This window comes from Somniosus microcephalus, chromosome 25 (genome assembly GCF_052327205.1).
Source record: "Somniosus microcephalus isolate GS21.2 chromosome 25, FLI_Smic_1.0, whole genome shotgun sequence".
Lineage (NCBI taxonomy): Eukaryota > Metazoa > Chordata > Chondrichthyes > Squaliformes > Somniosidae > Somniosus > Somniosus microcephalus.
In genome coordinates this window covers 56,540,118-56,562,106 of record NC_141011.1, presented here as the reverse complement: position 1 = coordinate 56,562,106, position 21,989 = coordinate 56,540,118, and the positions used below count along the sequence as shown (strand labels likewise).

The 21,989-nt window shown below is 44.4% G+C and overlaps 1 protein-coding gene across 1 annotated transcript in view; it reads right to left on the bottom strand.

Annotated features, from left to right (window-relative positions):
• Positions 1-567: 567 nt before the first annotated feature.
• Positions 568-21,989, bottom strand: part of ppih (peptidylprolyl isomerase H (cyclophilin H)) — a 23,651-nt gene continuing 2,229 nt past the window's right edge. Inside the window, exons 4-8 of the mRNA XM_085967525.1 lie at positions 16,857-16,899; positions 16,407-16,499; positions 16,169-16,256; positions 10,622-10,662; positions 568-1,460 (exon numbers count right to left, since the gene is read on the bottom strand). Coding sequence (XP_085823651.1) covers positions 1,392-1,460; positions 10,622-10,662; positions 16,169-16,256; positions 16,407-16,499; positions 16,857-16,899 — 334 coding nt within the window. The 3' untranslated portion in view covers positions 568-1,391. The remainder of the gene's footprint in view (positions 1,461-10,621; positions 10,663-16,168; positions 16,257-16,406; positions 16,500-16,856; positions 16,900-21,989) is intronic.

Below are 21,989 nucleotides of genomic sequence, written 5' to 3'. Positions count from 1 at the left end.
GAGGGACTGCCTAAAAGAGGTCCCATTTTCTAACTTTCCTTTTATTGTTCATATGACTATAAAAGGTCCATATTATTTCCTTTTATATTACCCGCTGCCTTTTTTCATATCCATATTAGCCCTTTTAATCTCCCTCTTTACCTCCCCCAAAGCTTTTCCTGGTTTTCCTTTGTATTGTTAGCATCCCTTTTAAGTTTCAGCTTAGTTTTTAGCTCTCTATTTTTCGATGGAACTCTTATTCTTGGTGCCTTATAGAAATATATTTATTTTGTACTTTTGTATTTAAAGACTTCCCACTATTGATTTATTGGTCCATTTTTTAAACTTTTCAGTCCACTTATTTTGGGCCAGATCCCTTCCTTTTGCTGCCAGTGCATGCACTTCAATCAGAAAGCAAGAGCTATAATGCATTTACAGTGAATTTCAGAAATAAATGAAATCCAAAGTGCTTCTGTCTTTGCCCATTCATCCAATATTTGGGTTTCAAAACTTCATAGAAAGGATTCCATGAAATGAATAATTACTGGAAATTATCACCAGTCACTGTCACTAAATAATACTGCCGGCAACAGTCATATCTTTCATATTTATTTGTGTACAAAGTCCATATAAGGTTCAAAAGAAACTACTGTGGTCTGCAAAACAAATATAAACTGAAGCTGTAACCAGAGCTGATGCAACACACCTTACGTTCTGTCTTGCTATCGCTGGAAAGTCACCATTTTGACAGTAGTTGCAGACTCTTTTTTCAAAAATAAAAATCAATGATTTGAAGTCTTGGTCATTAAAAGGACAATTAAACCAAGATTATACTTACAAGCAGGAAGGTCCCTTTCTGCTGCAGTCCCTTTATGTTTGTGTCTGGCTAGAAATGTTTCCAGGAAAATGCACTAGGCGATTTGAGATCCAGCTGTTCGCCAGTGCATCTTTCTGTCTCACGATAAGGTTTAAAAAAAGACAGGACATCGAATAACTACACCATGATAGCAAAAGGGTGAAGGATGAATGATGAATAAGGGTTTCGACCTGAAATGTTAACTCTGTTTCTTTCTCTCTCCACGGATGTTGCCTGGCCTGCTGAGTTTTTCCAGCTTTTTCTGTTGTTATTTGAAATAACTACACCAAATTGATTTTAAAAAATAAATAGAGGAAATGGTTTTGGAATGGCTCACACGCATAGCACACAGCACAGGAATTTCCTCTGATCAGCACAACATCTCAGAGAAAGAAACCTGGTAGTGAAAACCCTAGACCAGCCGTGTGCAACTCTTTAAACCAACAAGGGACTGTCTCGTTTCCATGAACACCATAAATAGTATGCAGGTCGCTTTATACTTCTGAACAAATGGTGTTGAGGTGAAGAATCAGACTTTTCTCTCTGCCAGTTTACTCTACATTTCTCCACACTGTGCAATCACCACAGGAAGTTTAGGCTTGTTGCTGGGTCCAGCGGGAACATTCTGCAGGCAGAAGATATAGAAATCATCAGAGAACCATAGAAATTTACAGCACAGAAGGAGGCCATTTTGCCCATCGTGTCCGTGCCGGTCGACAAAGAGCTATTCACCCTAACCCCACTTTCCAACTCCTGGTCCGTAGCCTTGCAGGTTACGGCACTTCAAGTGCATATCCACGTACTTTTTAAACGTGGTGGAGGTCTCTGCCTCCACCACCCTTTCAGGCAGTGAGTTTCAGACCCCCACCACCCTCGGTGAAAAAATTTCTCCTCAAATCCCCTCTACACCTCTGACCAATTACAGGAAACTTTCGTTTAACCGGAGGTTAAAATGTCCAGAAAGCTCTATCCACCGGCAAAATTCAGGAGTCGGTTCAGATAAGATTTTTTACTTCTCGTTGCTTTTTTTCCTCCAGTCGTGGCCCTGCAAGGTCGAGCTGAAGCTGTTGCTTAGCTACAGAGACGCTTGCAAGCTACGCCGACTGTTAGCAACAGGGTTTGTTGCTTCACACGGAGCTCAGAAGCTCCGTATGTTTTAACATTAGCGCTGGTTTCTCCGGCAGTTTTGATGGAATGGCAACAGCTCGGTCCCGTCAGTGCCGGATACCAGAAAGTTTCCTGTACTTTAAATCTATGCCCCCTGTAGTGTATGTACCTTTAAGAGCCCTGCGTACTGTAATACCGGTAGTGACCACTCGGGTATATAAGCCTGTATAGCGTCTTGTATCTTTTAGTTCACCTCCAGACTTTGTTCAGTAAACACCTGTTAAACCAACTCCTGCATTCCATGTCTCCATTAACACACGGATACAACAGTGGCGACGAATTGGAAACGGACTTACTTGCAATTCGGCAGCACCTCAAGGATATCGATTCCTCAGACGAAGGTCGAAGAAAAAAACCTGTGGTTTCACCAGCTAGCCGGGCTGGTGGCAGGTACTGCACTAATCCTTCCTGGGCGGCGGGCTGGGGCTCGATCGGCTGGCTCTGCAGCGGTGCCGAGCAGCGAGTCGGAAGGCGGAGGCAAACAGAGATGGAGGGTGGAGCACTCGGGAGACGGCCGGCGCTGCAAAGCAGGTCGGCGTTCGGACCAAGCAGAGGGAGGGAAAAGTCCCAGAGAGTCCGGCGGGAACGAGTCTCCACCTATTAAAAATATCTGTGTAAATAAAAACCGCGGAGAACAACGTTGTCAGCAGCGGCAGGAAAGCGCGGGAGACGCCATTTTTTTCTCGGCAGGGAAGAAAGGAAAGCGCGGGAGGTGCCATTTTTGATTTTCAGGATGCCTAAGACTGGCAATATTACTGCTTTCGATAGTGATATAGAGGATTGGACCACACATGTGGAAAGAGTGGAGGTATATTGCACAGCGAATGAAGTAGAGGATGATAAAAAGGCATCGGTACTTCTAAATCTGATGGGCGCAAAGACATACGGGCTGTTACGAAACTTAATCACTCCAGCCAAACCGATGGACAAGAATTTTAAGGAGATTGTTGATACCCTACAGGAGCACTTAAACCCAACACCGCTGCTGATAGCAGAATGATTCAAATTCTTCAGGAGGAATCAGCACAAGAATGAAAGTAACGCTGATTACCTCACGGAATTAAGAAAGCTGTCAAAGCACTGCCAATTCGGGGCAGGACTGGCAGATTCTCTACGAGACAAATTCGTCTGTGGTCTCCTAAGCGAAGGAACACAGAAAAGGCTACTTTCTGAGAAAGATTTGACACTGGACAAGGCTCTCAGTGTGGCTGTATCATACGAAGCAGCAGCAAGAGCAGCTGCAGAGATACAGCAAAAGCCACAGGACTTCAGCACCCATGAAATGACACGGGGTTGCGAGAGATGTTATCCCTGCGGCAGATCCACCCATGACCAGAGGGACTGCTGGTTCAAGGACAAAGCATGCAGGCAATGCGGAAAGATGGGACACATTGCACGTGTATGCCGATCTGGAAACAAAAAATCCATTGACAGAAAAAAAAAATCAATAAGGAAAAGTACAGAAAGGTACAAATGATGACGGACAGTAGCTCCGAAGACCAGAAGAGCGATAGCGACTCCGGAAACAAGAGACTAAGCTGTCTCAAATTGCATAATGTAATTGCCAAAGAAGATTACCAGACCATTTGGGTTACCCTCACGATAGCGGGGTCCCCAGTTAAAATGGAGCTAGATACAGGATCAGCTCTGACCGTCATAAGTCGATGGGATTACGAGCGGCTATTTCCGCATATACCTTTGAAAGACACATCCATTATCTTGAAGACATATACGGGGCAGAAAGTATACCCCAGAGGGAAAATAAGGGTGCCTGTTTTATACAACGGCAAGGAAATACAGAAGTTGTATTTATACGTTCTGCAAGATGGTGGTCCACCGGGAATGGAACAGGAAGATACGTTTAGACTGGCACTCCATTCAGGCACTGACGGTGACCAGTAAGATAAAAAATGATGATGACGTCATACCTGAACAATTAAAAGACATCTTGGCTAACGCCAAAGAAGTGTTTCAACAGGAACTAGGAACCTTGAAAGGCGTCACCGCCTCAATAAAAGTGGAAGATGCGGCAATTCCCAAGTTTTTTAAGGCAAGGCCGGTGCCATACGCAATTCGTCCAGCAGTTGAGGCAGAGCTGGAGAATTTGGAAAAAGCAGGCGTGTTATCCAAGGTAGATTGGAGCGAGTGGGCAACACCCATCGTCCCGGTCATGAAGAAAACGTTGAATAATGATAAATCTGAAGAACAGAGAAAAATTCGCACCTGTGGGGACTTCAAGGTGACTGTAAACCCGGTCCTTCACACGATACAGTATCCTTTTCCGAGGATAGAAGATATTTTCGCCTCACTATCCGGAGGGAAACATTTCACCAAAATTGACTTGGCACAGGCATATCTACAGATGGAGGTTGAGGAGGCCTCTAAAAAGTATCTCACGATAAACACACACAAAGGCCTGTACCAGTACAATCGACTGGTTTTCGGAGTAGCATCCGCTCCAGCTATCTGGCAAAGAGCTATGGAGCAAGTCTTCCAAGGGATTCCGGGGACTCAATGCTACCTAGACGACATCCTTGTAACAGGAGAAAACGACAACGAGCACCTTGCCAATTTGGAGCAGGTGCTCACTAGGCTGAGAGAACGGGGCCTACGAGCAAATCGCCCCAAGTGCAAATTTTTCCAGAAACAAATATCATATTGTGGCCATATAATTAACGAAGAAGGGTTGCATAAGTCACCTGAAAAAATTGAAGCGGTCATAAAAGCCCCAGCACCTGAAAATGTCTCACAATTAAGATCGTTCCTGGGATTGATAAATTATTATCATAAATTTTTACCAAACTTGTCAACTGTTCTGCACCCTCTTAACGCACTGCTACAAACGGGAGTAATTTGGAAATGGAGCGAAGACTGTAAACGTGCCTTCCATAAATGCAAAGGCTTGATCACGTCCAAGGAAGTGTTGGCTCATTACAACCCATCACTGCCAATCAGACTGGCGTGCGATGCATCCCCTTACGGCGTAGGAGCGGTATTATCGCATAGATTCCCTGATGGCTCGGAGCGGCCGATAGCTTTTGCGTCACGCTCATTGAACTCAGCTGAGCGTAACTATGCCCAGATCGACAGGGAGGCACTCAGCCTGGTGTGGGGGGTGAAGAAATTCAACCATTACCTACACGGACAAAAATTTACCTTGTTGACTGACCATCAACCCCTCGTCTCCATATTCAACCCTAAAAAGGGCGTTCCCATTGTGGTAAACCACCGTTTGTATTCCACTGTGTACATGCCTGGACATGCCTCGGCTGACTCCTCCCACAAGTCCTAGTATAAAGGTGACTGCTCCCCAGCCCTTTTTATTTCTGGACCGGTCGACCACTCGAGGCAGACCTTCATTCTTATGTTAATAAAAGCCTTTAGTTACTCTCTTAACTCTCAGTCTTTTATGAGTAATTGATAGCGCATCACCCATTATGACAGCGCAAAGGCTACAGAGGTGGTCCCTTTTCCTAGGGGCACACCAATATGACATAGAATACAAAGGAACAAAACAGCATGGGAATGCTGACGGTTTATCGCGCCTACCGTTGCCAACGGTAGAAGAGGCACCTACAGTGGACCCAGTGGAGATGTTCCACTCAACCATAGTGGAATGTCTACCAGTAACAAATTCTACTATTGAAAAGGAAACGAGAAATGACCCGACTCTCTCACGAGTCTACGATTTAACGGTGAAGGGATGGCCAGCACATGGCGAACCACTGTTGCCAGCATTCTCGCAAAGAAGAGAACAGCTGTCAGTGTGCCGAGGAACCTTGATGTGTGGATCCAGAGTGGTGATTCCACCCAAACTCCAGGATAAAGTACTAAAGGAGCTTCATGAGGGGCATCTGGGTGGAGTGAAAATGAAGAACCTAGCCAGAGCGTTTGTGTGGTGGCCAGGTATCGATGGAGACATCGAAGAAATGACCAAGAGCTGTCTAGGATACCAGAAGGTCCAAAACGCCCCACCACAAGCCCCTCTACATCCATGGGAGTGGCCCTCATCTCCATGGCAAAGGGTACATATCGACTTTGCTGGTCCATTTATGGACTCAATGTTCTTAATCGTGGTTGATGCACACTCCAAGTGGCCGGAGGTAATAAAGATGTCCTCCACCACCACGGAAAAAACCATCACAGTATTAAGGACCATATTTGCCAGGAATGGGCTGCCTGAACAGATCTGTTCTGATAATGGACCGCAATTTGTGTCCGAAGAATTCAGGAAGTTCTTAAAAAACAATGGGGTTAAGCACTACACGTCCGCCCCATACCATCCCGCCACCAATGGATTAGCTGAAAGGTTTGTCCAGACCTTCAAGAAGGCCATAAAGGCCATGGGTAATGAAGACATAAATCTACAACATAAGGTAGATAACTTCTTGTTTGCGTACAGGAATGCAACACATGTGGTTACAAACCAAGCTCCCGCCATGATGTTTTTCAATTGAAGACCAAGATGCCGGCTGGATTTGATCAAGCCAAACATCAGAAGGGACGTAGAGAACCGGCAATTTCAAGGCATGAATGAAAGGTCAACTAGAACCTTCCAGATAGGTCAACAAATTTTGGCCCGGGACTACCGTACCGAGAAATGGCAGCCTGGAACTATTTGCACACGACTAGGACCGCTGATGTATACCGTGGACATTGGTGAAAGCATAATAAGGCGCCATGCTGACCAGATCATAGAGTCATCCGAAAAGGGACAACCTACACCACAACTCTCTACACCTAATGATGAAGCAGAGATACCCATAGTATCTACCTCCGATCCGGTGATACTGGAACCAGATGAACCCGACACTGGCATTCAAGCCGAATCGACCTTGCCAAAAGAACCTACTGCACCACCGAGGCGTTATCCGGACCGAGTCAGGAAGCCTCCAGAGAGACTGACTTATAATTGATTAACTGCAGCAAATGTGTAGATTATTGTTCTTGTAAACATGTTAATTAATGATTACTTAAAATGTTATGTACTAATTATCTAAAAGGGGAGGAATTGTAGTGTATGTACCTTTAAGAGCCCTATGTACTGTAATACCGGTAGTGACCACTCGGGTATATAAGCCTGTATAGCGTCTTGTATCTTTTAGTTCACCTCCAGACTTTGTTCAGTAAACACCTGTTAAACCAACTCCTGCATTCCGTGTCTCCATTAACACACGGATACAACACCCCCTAGTTATTGACCCTTCTGCTAAAGGAAATAGGTCCTTCCTATCCACTCTATCTAGGCCCCATATAATTTTATACACCTCAATCAAGTTTCCCCTCAGCCTCCTCTGTTCCAAAGAACCCCCCCCCAGCCTATCCAATCTTTCCTCATAGCTCAAATTCCCCAGCCCAGGCAACATCCTCATAAATCTCCTCTGCACCGTCTCTAGTGCAATCACATCCTTCCTGTAATGTGATGACCAGAACTGCACACAGTATTCTAGCTACCGCCTAGCTAGTGTTTTATACAATTCAAGCATAACCTCCCTGGCTCTTATATTCTATGCCTCGGCTAATAAAGGCAAGTATCCTGTATGCCTTCTTAACTACCTTATCTACCTGTCCTGCTACCTTCCGGGATCTGTGGACATGCACTCCAAGGTCCCTCTGATCTTCTGCATTTCTCAGTGTCCTACCATTTATAGTGTATTCCCTTGCATTGTTAGCCCTCCCCAAATGCATTACCTCACACTTCTCCAGATTCAATTTGCCAATGTGTTCTCCAGATTGAATTCCATTTGCCAATGTTCTGCCCACCTGACCAGTCCATTGATATCTTTCTGCAGTCTGCAGCTTTCTTCATCATTATCAACCACACAGCCAATTTTTGTATCATCTGCAGACTTCTTAATCATACTTCCTTCATTCAAGTCCAAATCATTGATATATGCCACAAAAAGCAAAGGACCCAGTACTGAGCCCTGCGGAACCCCACTGGAAACAGCCTTCCAGTCACAAAATCACCCTTCGACCATTACCCTTTGTTTCCTGCCTCAGCCAATTTTGGATCCAACTTGCCACTTTGCCTTGGATCCCATGGGCTTTCACTTCGTGACCAGTCTGTCATGCGGGACCTTATCAAAAGCCTTGCTAAAATCCATGTAGACTACAAACGCACTACCCTCATTGACCCTCCTTGTTACCTCCTCAAAAAATTCAATCAAGTTAGTCAGACACGACCTTCCCTTAACAAATCCATGCTGACTGTCCCTGATTAATCCGTGTTTTTCTAAATGAAGATTTATCCTGTCCCTCAGAATTTTTTCCAATATTTTTCCCACCACCGAGGTTAGGCTGACTAGCCTGTAATTACTCGGTCGATCCCTTTCTCCCTTTTTAAACAACGCTACCATGTTAGCAGTCCTTCAGTCCTCTGGCACCACACCTGTAGCCAGAGAGGATTGGAAAATGATGGTTAAAGCCTCTGCTATTTCCTCTCTAACTTCTCCTAACAATCTGGGATACATTTCATCCGGGCCTGGGGATTTATCCACTTTCAAAGCTGCTAACCCCCTTAATATTTCCTCTTTCATTATGTTTATTTCATCTAATATTTCACGCTCCTCCTCCCTGATTGCAATGACTACATAATAAACAGGAAAATGATCCTATAGAACAGGCTGCTTTATTTCCAGAATCACAAACTTAGTAAACTAGTCAATCTTTAATATGGTTACATATGGGGAGTCAAAACCAAGTGCAGCATTCAGATGAAGCATAGTTAGAGAGCAGGTGAATAATGAAAGTAGGCCAAGAATGATGGAGGTGGTGGCCAGGAAACATTCAGGATGATAAGGGATAGACACAGGGAGCGGTCTGGTAACAAAGGAAATGATGTTGTCCAGTTGGGGGCTGGGCGTAGGGATGGTAAGGGAAAAGGTTAGTCAGAGGCTGGGTATTTCTGACGAGTGGGTGACCTCCTGACTCCCAAAGCCTCGCCACCACCGACAAGGCACAAGTCAGGAGTGTGATGGAATACTCTCCACTTGCCTGGATGAGTGCAGCTCCAACAACACTCAAGAAGCTCAACACCATCCAGGACAAAGTAGCCTGCTTGATCGTCACTTCACCCAGAAGCCTAAAGATCGACCGTCTTAACCACTGGTACACCGTGGCTGTAGTGTGTGATATCTACAGGAGGCACTGCAGCAACTTGCCACGGATTCTTCGGCAGCACCTCCCAAATCCACCACCCAGAAGGACGAGGGCAGCAGGTGCATGGGAACACCATCACTTCCAAGTCAATCACCATCCTGACTTGGACATGTATCACTATTCCTTTATTGTCGCTGGGTCAAAAATCCTAGCACTCCCAATCAGACTAGTCTGATAGGCACCTTGGAACATTTTACTATGGTAAAGGCACTGTATAAATGCAAGTTGTTGATGTTGGACCAATTGAAACTTCCGAGTGAGTTTGATGCAATTTTGTTGGGTAAGGAAATCAAAGGGATATGGAGCTATGGGAGGTAATGGGGTAGAGGTACAGATCAGCCATGATCTAATAGAATAGCAGAAGAGACTTGAATTTGGATGATCAGCCATGATCTCATTAAATGGCAGAGCAGGCTCGAGGGGCCGAATGGCCTACTCCTGCTCCTATCTTCTATATTTCTATGTTTCTAACAGCCAGAATCACACGCAAGGGTGCAGTTTCACATCACATGGTTCAAATTGAACAGCATGGGGTTAAAAATTGCCAAAATGGCACTCTGAGGTGAGGTGTTAACAAAATGCTCCTCAGCTTGCTGGGGTTACAAAAGCCTAGAATGGACTAAGATTGGTATGCAAGAACTGCACCAGGAAATGGGGGCCTTGCTTGTGCGCAAGTGGGCGCGCACTAGTTGCTGCGGCTTTCCTTCTGTCGAAGGCCTGTGGTTTTCACACCATCAGAGGTAAAATAGTGGCAGTGATTCCATGGATAATATTTGGTTCAGTTGACAATGCTGAGTTTTTGCATGCCACTAGGTCGCTGTTGAGGAACTTGGACCAGGAGCAGCCTGCCAGCCATCCGGAGTACAGAAAATGATGAACAAATACACTATGGAACACTTTTACTCCAATCCTGCCAAGACCATAAAGTTGTGATTTTTGGAATGCAATTGGTTAAGGTTAAAGTTGGTTGTAATATTAAGTTAACATCCTAATGGAGTTTTAGCTCAATCGCTCGCAGGGGTCAGGGAGGAATCTGTGGACTGTTGGAGAGTTATATCCTCTCAAAACTTTACCTCCCTCAGGGGATTAGACAATGTGGTGAAAAATTCATGAGTGCAACTACACATAGGTTTTTGGCAAGAGTCTGTATGATTGACTGAATGGCCTTTTCTTGGTCCATACTCCATGCTCTAGTTATTATGCTGCATCTTATTTATCGGAACCAGGAAAGAATGGTCCTTTTAACCACCTGCACCCGCCCCCACAGTCCTCACTGAAAAACCCACGTCATTTTTTTTTTTTTTTTTTTTTTAGATGAAATACATGTGCACATTAGATGCAAACCAAATTATTTTGGCAGCAGACACTACCTAAACATTTCTTGCATAGCAAATATTTAACTTAGCGACATTATTTGCTTTTCAGCTATAAATATTACCAAAATAGATTGCTGCTTACCTCAATTTTCCTCATTACAAGCAATCCATCAATTATTTTACCTGGATAAAATAAGATTTTTTAAATAGTATTAGTAGTTCTTTCTAAAGACTAAATACATTCTAAATGTTTTAAGTGTAACCTTACAAGGGAGGTGCAGTGGCACAGGGAGCTCCTGGTGCAAGGTATCTGTAACAGACCAAGTGGCTGCACTTAAGTTTTTCCGCACGATGAATTCTTGTCCTGATCTATGCTGACAGGGAAAGAGCGCTGAGCAGAAACCAAGCTCGTCCCGCAGGGCGGACAGGAAAACATGCGCAGGCGACTCCACCCAGAACATTTCAGCACTCCCTAGTGGCCAGCTACAGAATAGCATTGGCACAGGCCATGGAGCAGATTGTATGGCGATCTCCTCAGTTGGAGAATCACATCAAGACTCCGAGAGGAGAGTTAAAATGCACAAGTACGGAGAAGAAATGCTAACATTTTCTTTTTTAATATTGATTTCCCAACATGTTTTTCTGTAGAAACATCTGGAAACATTTCCATTTCCACAAATGAGAATCATCGACTTCACGAAGAACAAAAAAGCCGTTCTGCCCTCTCTCATCATCAAAACAGCAGTTTTGGAAGGTAAATTCCAAAATTGTCGGCATGTAGTCTGTAGGATGCTACAGTCTCAAGATACCTTCTCAAGGGCAACTAGGGATGGGCAATAAATGCTGGCCTTGCCAGCGACACCCACATCCCATGAACGAAAAATAAAAATATATAAACCTTAAGGTACTCCAGAACAGATTCTGGTGGCTTTAGGAGTGCTACATTTGGCCTCAACTCCACCGGATTAGGGAGGGGGAAATTAGCCAGGATTCCTGCTCCTGGTCACTACCCAGTAAGCCCGACTAGAATTCTGGGCATTGGATGATAACAGAATCAGGATTACTATGATGCCTCATTTCAACTCACTTGCAAGGGAGCACATGAGGAATAGCCACTTTGGTGAGGTACTTGGCATTATCAAAACAGGTTCATCACCGGTCAGTAATTTGGGGCTCCCACAATCTACCTCGTTAACTTTAGCTCCCAAGAATGATTGTGGCAGGGATGACACGGAGACATAGTGACAAACAGATTGGAAGGTTAAATGCGTGGCAGAAAGAGTGGTGTGGGAGACAGGAGTTTCGATTCATGGGGCACTGGAGCCAGTACTGACGAAAGAGGGAGCTGTTCCATTGTGACAGGCTCTACTTAAACCGGATTCGGACCAGTGCCCTGGCGAATAAAATAACTAGGAGTTGGATAAGTACCTGAAAGAAAACAATTTGCAGCACTAGGGGAAAGGGTGGAGGAGTGGAACTAGCTGAAGTAAGCTTGCAGAGAGCCGACACGGATCCGACGGGCCAAATGCCCTTCTTCCGTGCTGTAACCATTCTATGATTCTATACTTATCCAACTCCCTTTTGAAAGCCGTGATTGAGTCTGCCTCCACCACCCTTTCAGGCAGTGCATTCCAGATCCTAACCACTCGCTGAGTAAAATGTTTTCCTCATGTCATCTTTGGTTCTTCTGCCAATCACAACAACAATTTGTATTTATATAGCGACTTTAACGTAGTAAAACATCCCAAGGCACTGCACAGGAGTATTTTAAGACAACAAATTTGACCCCGATCCACATAAGGATTAATTAGGGCAGGTGACCAAAAGCTTGGTCAAAGAGGTAGGTTTTAAGGAGCATCTTAAAAGGAGGAAAGGGAGGTAGCGAGGCGGAGAGATTTAGGCAGGGAATTCCAGAGCTTAGGGCCTAAGAAACAGACGGCACGGCCACCAAAGGTTGAGCGATTATAATCAGAGATGGTCAAGAGGGCAGAATTAGAGTGCAGATATCTCAGGGGGCTGTGGGGCTGGAGGAGATTACAGAGATAGGGAGGGGCGAGGCCATGGAGGGATTTGAAAACAAGGATAAGAATTTTGAAATCGAGGCGCTGCTTAACCGGGAGCCAATGGAGGTCAGTGAGCACAGGAGAGATGGGCAAACGGGACTTGGTGCGAGTTAAGACACGGGCAACCAAGTTTTGGATGACCTGAAGTTTACGTAGGGTGGAATGTGGGAGGCCAGCCAGGAGTGCGTTGGAATAGTCAAGTCTAGTGATAACAAAGGCATGGATGAGGGTTTCAGCAGCGGATGAGCTGAGGCAAGGGTGGAGACAGGCGATATTACGGAAGTGGAAGTAGGCGGTCTTTGTTATGCTGCGGCTATGTGGTCGGAAGCTCATTTCAGGGTCAAATATGACACCAAGGTCTCGAACAGTGCGGTTCAGCCTCAGACAGATGTTAGGGAGAGGGATGGAGTCAGTGTCATGGGAACGGTGTTTGTGGCAGGAACCGAAAACAATGGCTTCGGTCTTCCCAATATTTAATTGAAGAAAATTTTTGCTCATCCAGAACTGTATGTCGGACAAGCAGTCTGACAATTTAGAGATGGCGGAAGGGTCGAGAGAAGAGGTAGTGAGGTAGAGCTGGGTGTCGTCAGCGTACATGTGGAAACTGATGCTGTGTTTACAGATGATGTCGCCAAGGGGCAACATGTAGATGAGAAATTGGAGGGGGCCAAGGATAGATCTTTGAGGGGCACCAGAGGCAATGATGTGGGAGCGGGAAGAGAAGCTGTTGCAGGTGATTCGCTGGCTACGATTAGATAGATAAGAATGGAACCAAGCGAATGCAGTCCCACCCAGCTGGACGATGATGGAGAGGCGTTGGAGAAGGATGGAGTGGTCAACCGTGTTAAAGGCTGCAGACAAGTCAAGAAGGAGGAGGGATAGTTTACCTTTGTCACAGTCACAAAGGACGTCATTTGTGACTTTGACGAGAGCTGTTTTGCTACTGTGGCAATAGCGGAAACCTGATTGGAGGGATTCAAACATGGAATTGCGGGAAAGATCGGCACGGATTTGGGAGACGACAACACGTTCAAGGACTTGAGAGGAAAGGGAGGTTGGAGATGGGGCAGTAGTTTGCAAGGACGGTGGGATTAAAGGTTGTTTTTTTGAGGAGAGGAGTGATGATGGCAGATTTGATGGAGAAGGGGACAGTACTGGAGGAGCGAGAACTGTTAACAATATCAGCTAACATGGGACTTCACCTTAAATCTGTGTCCTCTGGTTCTCGACCCTTCTGCCAATGGGAACAGTTTCTCTCTATCTACTCTGTCCAGAACCCTCATGATTTTGAACACCTCTATCAAATCTCCTTGCAACCTTCTCTGCTCTGAGAACAACCCCAGCTTCTCTAGTCTATCCACGTAACTGAAGTTCCTCATCCCTGCAATCATTCTCGTAAATCTTTTCTGCACCGTCTATAAGACTTTCACATCCTTCCTAAAGTGTGGCACCCAGAATTGGACACAATACTCCAGTTGTGGCCGAACCAGTGCTTTATACAAGATCATCATAATTTCCACGCTTTTGTACTCTATACCTCTGTTCATGAAGCCCAGGAACCCGTAAGCTTTTTTAACTGCTTTCTCAACCTGCCCTGCCACCTTCAACAATTTGTGCACATATACCCCCAGGTCTCTCTGTTCATGCACCTCGTTTAGAATTGTACCCTTTAGTTTATATGTCCTCTCCTCATTCTTTGTACCAAAATGTATCACTTCGCACTTCTCTGCATTAAATTTCATCTGCCCTGTGTCCGCCCATTCCACCAGTCTGTCTATGTCCTCTTGAAGTCTATCACTCTCCTCCTCACTGTTCACTATACTTCCAAGTTTTGCGTTATCTGCAAATTTTGAAATTGTGCCCTGTACACTCACATCTTGACGGGATTGAAGGCCGATAAATCCCCAGGGCCTGATAATCTACATCCTAGGGTACTTAAGTGGCCCTACAAATAGTAGATGCATTGCTGTTCATCTTCCAAAATTCGATAGACTCTGGAGCAGTTCCCATGGATTGGAGGGTAATGTTACCCCACTATTCAAAAAAGGTGGTAGAGAGAAAACGGGGAATTATAGACCAGTAAGCCTGACATCGGCAGTGGGGAAAATGCTAGAATCCATTGTGAAAGATGTAATAGCAGAGCACTTGGAAAACAGTGACAGGATCGGACAAAGTCAACATGGATTTACAAAAGGTAAATCGTACTTGACTAAACTACTGGAATTTTTTGAGGATGTAACTGGTAGAATAGATAAGGGAGAACCAGTGGATGTGGTGTATTTGGACTTTCAGAAGGCTTTCGATAAGGTCCCGCATAAGAGATTAGCGTGTAAAGTTAAGGCACATGGGATTGGGGGGCAAGGTACTGACTTGGATAAAGAACTGGTTGGCAGACAGGAAGCAAAGAGTTGGAATAAACGGCTCTTTTTCCAAGTGGCAGGCAGTGACTAGTGGGGTACTGCAGGGATCGGTCCTAGGACCCCAGCTATTCACAATATACAGGCATATAAATGATCTAAATGAGGGAACTAGATGTAATATCTCCAAGTTTGCAGATGACACAAAGCTGGGTGGGCGTGTGTGCTGTGAGGAGGATGCCGAGAAACTCCAGTATGATTTGGACAGGTTGGGTGATTGGGCAGAAGCATGGCAGATGCAGTATAATGTGGATAAATGCGAGGTTATCCACTTTGGTGGCAAAAACAGGAAGGCAGATTATTATCTGAACGGCAATAGATTGGGAGAAGGGGAAGTGCAACGAGACCTGGGTGTCCTTGTGCACCAGTCACTGAAGGTAAACATAAGCATGCAGGTGGTTAAGGCGGCAAATGGTATGTTGGCCTTCGTAGCGAGAGGGTTTGAGTACAAGAACAAGGATGTCTTGCTGCAGTTGTACAGGGCCTTGGTGAGACCACACCCTGAGTATTGTGTGCAGTTTTGGTCGCCTTATCTGAGGAAGGATATACTACCCTTAGAGGGAGTGCAACGAAGGTTCACTAGACAAATTCCTGGGATTGCCCTATGAGGAGAGATCGAGTAGACCAGACCTATATTCCCTAGAGTTTAGAAGACTGAGAGGTGATCTCAATGAAATATTTAAAATCCTTAAGGGGCTTGACAGGGTAGATACTGGGAGGATGTTTCCCCTGGCTGGAGAGTCTAGAACTAGGGGTCAAAGTCTAAGAATAAGGGGTCAGCCATTTAGGACTGAGAGGAGGAGAAATTTCTTCACTCAAAGGGTTGTGAATCTTTGGAATTCTCTACCCCAGAGAGCTGTGGAGGCTCAGTCACTGATTATATTCAAGACAAATTGATAGATTTTTGAATACTAAGGAAATCAAGGGATATGGGGATAGTGCAGGAAGGTGGAGTTGAGGTAGCGCATGAGCCACGTTTTATTGAATGGTGGAGAAGGCTCAAAGGGCCGTATGGCCTAATCCTGCTCCTATTTCTTATGTTCTGAGACAGAGTTCTGTTGCATGGTTTTATTTGTAAAATCTGGACAAAAAGTGTGGAAATCTGACACTTCTGTATTTAATGAATGATTTACTTTTCTATTGGCTCTAAATCTGTAGCCACATTCCCAGGTCAATGGACAACTGCTTCAAATGAAATCCTTTCCTTACCGAAAACAACATGCTTCCCATCAAGCCAATCACATTTAGAGCATGTAATAAAGAACTGACAACCGTTTGTATTTGGGCCACTGTTTGCCTGTTAGAGATACAAAAAAATAACTTGGTTAATACAGTACTTAAATGGAAAGTTTCAATATCATTTTAGGGTTTCCATCCTTAACAAATACAAATTTTAAATTGGAGTGAATTTTACAGAAAGGTTACATAAATAATGAGGCTCCCTTACCATGGACAAGAGACCAGGGGCATTGTGTTTGAGTCTGAAGTTTTCATCAGCAAACGGCCCTCTGTAAATGCTGCATACACCGGTTCCATCTCCCTATGGGCAAGACATTAGCAGCACTGCATTGATATATTTACACAGTAGAAGAGCAAAGTATCAGCAAATGCAAAAGAGAAAACATTTTGTAGAAAATAAATGAGTTATTTCCTACAATTTCTACCAGGAAGAATGTAAAGCATGTGGGAAGTGCATCTGTTCCATCTGATTTAGTTATCTCATTTTGAGACAGCAGTGAGAGCTTTACAAATGATTTCAGGCCCATACGATGAAGGGGAAAAGTCAGCCAGGACTGGTCTGCCTGATGTGAGTGAGTGTAAGTGTAATCAAGTGTAATATTTAAAGCAGAATGATGAGCTGTTATTGGTGTACAATAACTTGCAATACGTTACTTACATTTACAAAGTCTCCCCCTTGTATCATGAAGTCCTTGATTACCCTGAAAAATAAAAGTACTCTATTGCAGTAATGCAATGGAACTAAGGCACAATTGCTTTACAGAATCAATCACAGCTACAATTACTTGAAACTGTAGCAAGAATGTATTTGAATATACATGAAAAACAATACAAATTAAAAGCAAAAAACTGCAAATCAAAGAATCATAGAATGGTTACAGCACAGAAGGCAGCCATTCGGCCCGTGCCGGCTCTCTGCAAGAGCACTTCAGCTAGTCCCACTCCCCTGCCCTTTCCCCGTAGCCCTGCAAATTTTTCTCCTTCAGGTACTTATCCAATTCCCTTTTGAAAGCCACGATTGAGTCTGCCTCCACCACCCTTTCAGGCAGTGCATTCCACATCCTAACCACTCGCTGCGTAAAAAAGTTTTCCCTCATGTCGTCTTTGGTTCTTTTGCCACTTAAACCTGTGTCCTCTGGTCCTCGACCCTCCCACCAATGGGCACAGTTTCTCTCTATCTACTCTGTCTAGACCCATCATGATTTTGAACACCTCTATCAAATCTCCTCTCAAGCTTCTCTGCTTCATGGAGAACAACCCCAGCTTCTCGTCTATACACGCAACTGAAGTTCCTCATCCTCGGAACCATTCTCGTAAATATTTTCTGCACCCTCTCGAAGGCCTTCACATCCTTCCTAAAATGCGGTGCCCAGAATTGGACACGATATTCCAGTTGAGGCCGAACCAATGTTTAATAAAGGTTCATCATAACTTCCTTGTTTTTGTACTCTATGCCTCTATTTATGAAGCCCAGTATCCCGTATGCTTTTTTAACCGCTTTCTCAACCTGCCCTGCCACCTTCAACAATTTGTGCATATACACCCCCAGGTCTCTCTGTTTACACACCCCCTTTAGGATTGTACCCTTTAGTTTATATTGACTCTCCTCGTTCTTACCAAAATGTATCACTTCGCACTTCTCTGCATTAAATTTCATCTGCCACATGTCCGCCCATTTCACCAGCCTGTATGTCCTCTTGAAGTCTATCACTAACCTCCTCACTGTTCACTATACTTCCAAGTTTTGTGTCATCTGCAAATTTTGAAATTGTGCCCTGTACACCCAAGTCCAAGTCATTAATATATATCAAGAAAAGCAGTGGTCCTAGAACCGACCCCTGGGGAACACCACTGTACACCTTCCTCCAGTCCGAAAAACAACCGTTCACCACTGCTCTCTGTTTCCTGTCACTTAGCCAATTTCATGCTGCCACTGTCCCTTTGCATTTTATATAGTGCCTTTCACGACCACCGGACGTCTCAAAGCACTTTACAGCCAATGAAGTACCTTTGAAGTGGAGTCACTGTTGTAATGTGGGAAACGCGGCAGCCAATTTGCGCACAGCAAGCTCCCACAAACAGCAATGTGATAATAACCAGATAATCAGTTTTTGTTATGCTGGTCGAGGGATAAATATTGGCCCCAGGACACCGGGGAGAAGTCCCCTGCAGACGGGGCCACGGTTTAACGTCTCATCCGAAAGACGGCACCTCCGACAGTGCAGCACTCCCTCAGTACTGCATTGGAATGTCAACCTAGCTTTATGTGCTCAAGTCCCTGGAGTGGGACTTGAACCCACAACCTTCTGACTCAGAGGCAAATGTGCTACCAACTGAGCCACGACTGACACTTTACACCATGGGCTTCAACTTTGCTGGCAAGCCTATTATGTGGCACTTTATCAAACGCCTTTTGGAAGTCCATGTACGCCACGTCAACCGCAGTGCCCTCATCAACACTCTGTTACCTCATCAAAAAACTCGATCAAGTTAGCTAAACACGGTTTGCCTTTAACAAATCTGTGCTGGCTTTCCTTAATTATTCCACACTTGTCCAAGTGACTGTTCATTTTGGCCCGGATTATCTTTTCTAAAAGCTTCCCCATGACTGAGGCTAAACTGACTTGCCTGTAGTTGTTGGGTTTATCCTTACACCCTTTTTTGAACAAGGGTGTAACATTTGCAATTCTCCAGTCCTCTGGCACCACTGCTGTATCTAAGGAGGATTGGAAGATTATGGCCAGTACCTCCGTGATTTTCACCTTAATTTCCCTCAGCATCCTAGGATGCATCCCATCCGGTCCTGGTGACTTACCTACTTTAAGTACAGCCAGCCTTTCTAGTTCATCCTCTATCAATTTTTATCCCATCCAGTGTCTCCACTACCTCTTCTTTCACTATGACTTTGGCAGCATCTTCTTCCTTGGTGAAGACAGATGCAAAGTACTCATTTAGTACCTCAGCCATGCCCTCTGCATCCATGCATAGGTCACCTTTCCGGTCCCTAATCGGCTCCACCCCTCTTCTTACTACCAGTTTACTATTTATATGCCTATAGAAAACTTTTGAATTCTCTTTTATGTTAGCTGCCAATCTATTCTCATACTCTCTCTTTGCCCCTCTTATTTTTTTCCCCCCACTTCCCCTCTGAACTTTCTATATTCAGCCTGATTCTCACTTGTATTCTCAACCTGACATCTGTCATATGCGCTCTTTTTCTGCTTCATCTTACTCTCTATCTCTTTCGTCATCCAGGGAGCCCTGACTTTGGTTGCCCTACCTTTCTCTCTCCTCCCCCGCCCCCCCCCCCCTTCCCGGGAATGTACCTCGACTGTACCTGAACCATCTCCTCTTTAAAGGTAGCCCATTGTTCTATTACAGTTTTGCCTGCCATTCTTTGATTCCAATTTACCCGGGCCAGATCCATTCTCAACCCACTGAAATTGGCGTTCCTCCAATTAAGCATTTTTACTCTAGATTGCTCCCTGTCCTTTTCCATAGCTAATCTAAACCTTATGATATGATCACTGTTCCCTAAATGTTCCCCTACTGACACTTGCTCCACCTCATTCCGCAGAACCAGATCCAGCAATGCCTCCTTCCTCATTGGGCCGGAAACATACTGATCAAGAAAGTTTTCCTGAACACACTTCAGAAATTCTTCCCCCTCTCTGCCCTTTACACTATTACTATCCCAGTCTAAATTAGGATAGTTGAAGTTCCCCATTATCACTACTCTATAGTTCTTGCAACTCGCTGTAATTTCCTTGCAAGTTTGCTCCTCTATATCCTTCCATCTAGTTGGCAGCCTATAGAATACACCTAGTAGTGTAATGGCACCTCTATTATTTCTTAACTCTAACCAAATAGATTCTCTCCCCTCCAGGACATCCTCTCTCTCCAGCACTGTAACATTCTCCTTACCAAGAGTGCCACCTCACCTCCTCTCCTTCCTGAACAGCTTATATCCAGAAATATTTAATACCAAATTCTGCCCTTTTTTGAGCCGGGGTCCGTTATCGCCACAACATCATAATCCCATGTGGCTATTTGCGCCTGTAGCTCACCAACCTTATTTACCAGGCTTCTTGTGTTTCCACACATGCACTATAAACCTCTTGGACCTTCTTGTATTCTCTTAATCTGACCCCACCGAATACCAGGCTATTTCTTACTCTAGTGCTAGCTGTCTCTCCCAATCCTTTCTGCACTTTGTTTCTGCCTTCTAATGGTACAGTCTGGTGCCCCCTGCCAAATTAGTTTAAATACTGGAAATCAAATAAAAACACAAAATGCTGGAAACGCTCAACTGGCCAGTCAGCATCTGTACAGAGAACGGAGGAGCTAATGTTTTAGGTGTAACCATTCATTAGAACTGGAAAAAATTACAGATGAACAGCATTTAAAACTGAACATAAAGTGAGGGAAAAGGCAATAAAAGAGATAAATGTGAGAAGAAATAGATTTCTTCCCTAAACCCCTTTGCTTCTCCACCTTCCTCACCTCCTTCAAGACCCTCCTTAAAATCCACCTCTTTGGGCTTAACATCTATTTTATTTGTTGATTACTTTTCTGAAGTGCCTTGGGCTGTTTTTTTCTACATTAAAAAAGAGCTATATAAATGCATGTTGTCGTAGAAGAAGAATGATCTGTAAAGTACTTAAAAAGAAAATAGGAGATGGTTAAATGGCTAAAGCAATATTAACAAGAGATGATAGGAAAGAGCATTCTAAAAAGGAATTAAAAGACATTTGAGAGAGACGGAGAACATGTGAATAGCCAAGACAACTGGGTGGGTGTGAGGGAGGTCTAAAATGGAAATAGGAGGGCCTGGCAAAGTGGAACAGAATCGAGCACTTTACCAAATTGGCCTGTTTCCATTACAGACCTGCATTAGCTTGTCACACATGTTTGTTTTCTTTGGAACAGAGGAAGCTGAGGGGAGACTTGATTGAGGTGTATAAAATTATGAGGGGCCTAGATAGCGTGGATAGGAAGGAGCTATTCCCCCTAGCAGAGAGGTCAATAACCAGGGGCCATAGATTTAAAGTAATTGGTAGAAGGATTAGAGGGGAGTTGAGGAGAACTTTTTTCACCCAAAGGGTGGTGGGGGTCTGGAACTCACTGCCTGAAAGGGTGGTCGAGGCAGAAACCCTCATCACATTTAAAAAGTACGTGGATATGCACTTGAAGTGCCGCAACCTACAGGACTATGGACCAAGAGCTGGAAAGTGGGATTAGGCTGGATAGCTCTTCGGCCGGCACAGACACGATGGGCCGAATGGCCTCCTTCTGTGGTGTAAATTTCTATTATTCTATGTTTTCTCCTACCACCTTCGGTCTTTTAGCTATCTCCTGTTTTCCTCTTAAGCACTTTACAGGTCATTCTACTTTCTCTCCAGTATGTTTTCCCCCTCCCTCTTCCACCTTCTGTTTCTTTTTAATTGCTGTTCATCTGTAATTTTGTTCCAATTCTGAGGAAGGGTTACACCTGAAACATTAACTTGCCTGTTGTCCCCATAGATGCCAACTGACCATTTTTTGTTTTTCATACATGACGAAATAGTTCCGCAGATCCAAATCTTACAACAAAAATCTTTGCATTAAACATACAAATATCCTAGAATAGACAAATGTAAAATCGAGTTTTGCTCTTCCCCACAAGTGGAAACACTCTCTCTGTATCTACTCTATCAAACCCTTTCATAATCTTAAAGGCCTCTATTAGGTCACCCCTCAGCGATCTCTTTTCAAGAAAAAATCCAGCCTGTTCATCCTTTCCTGATAGTTA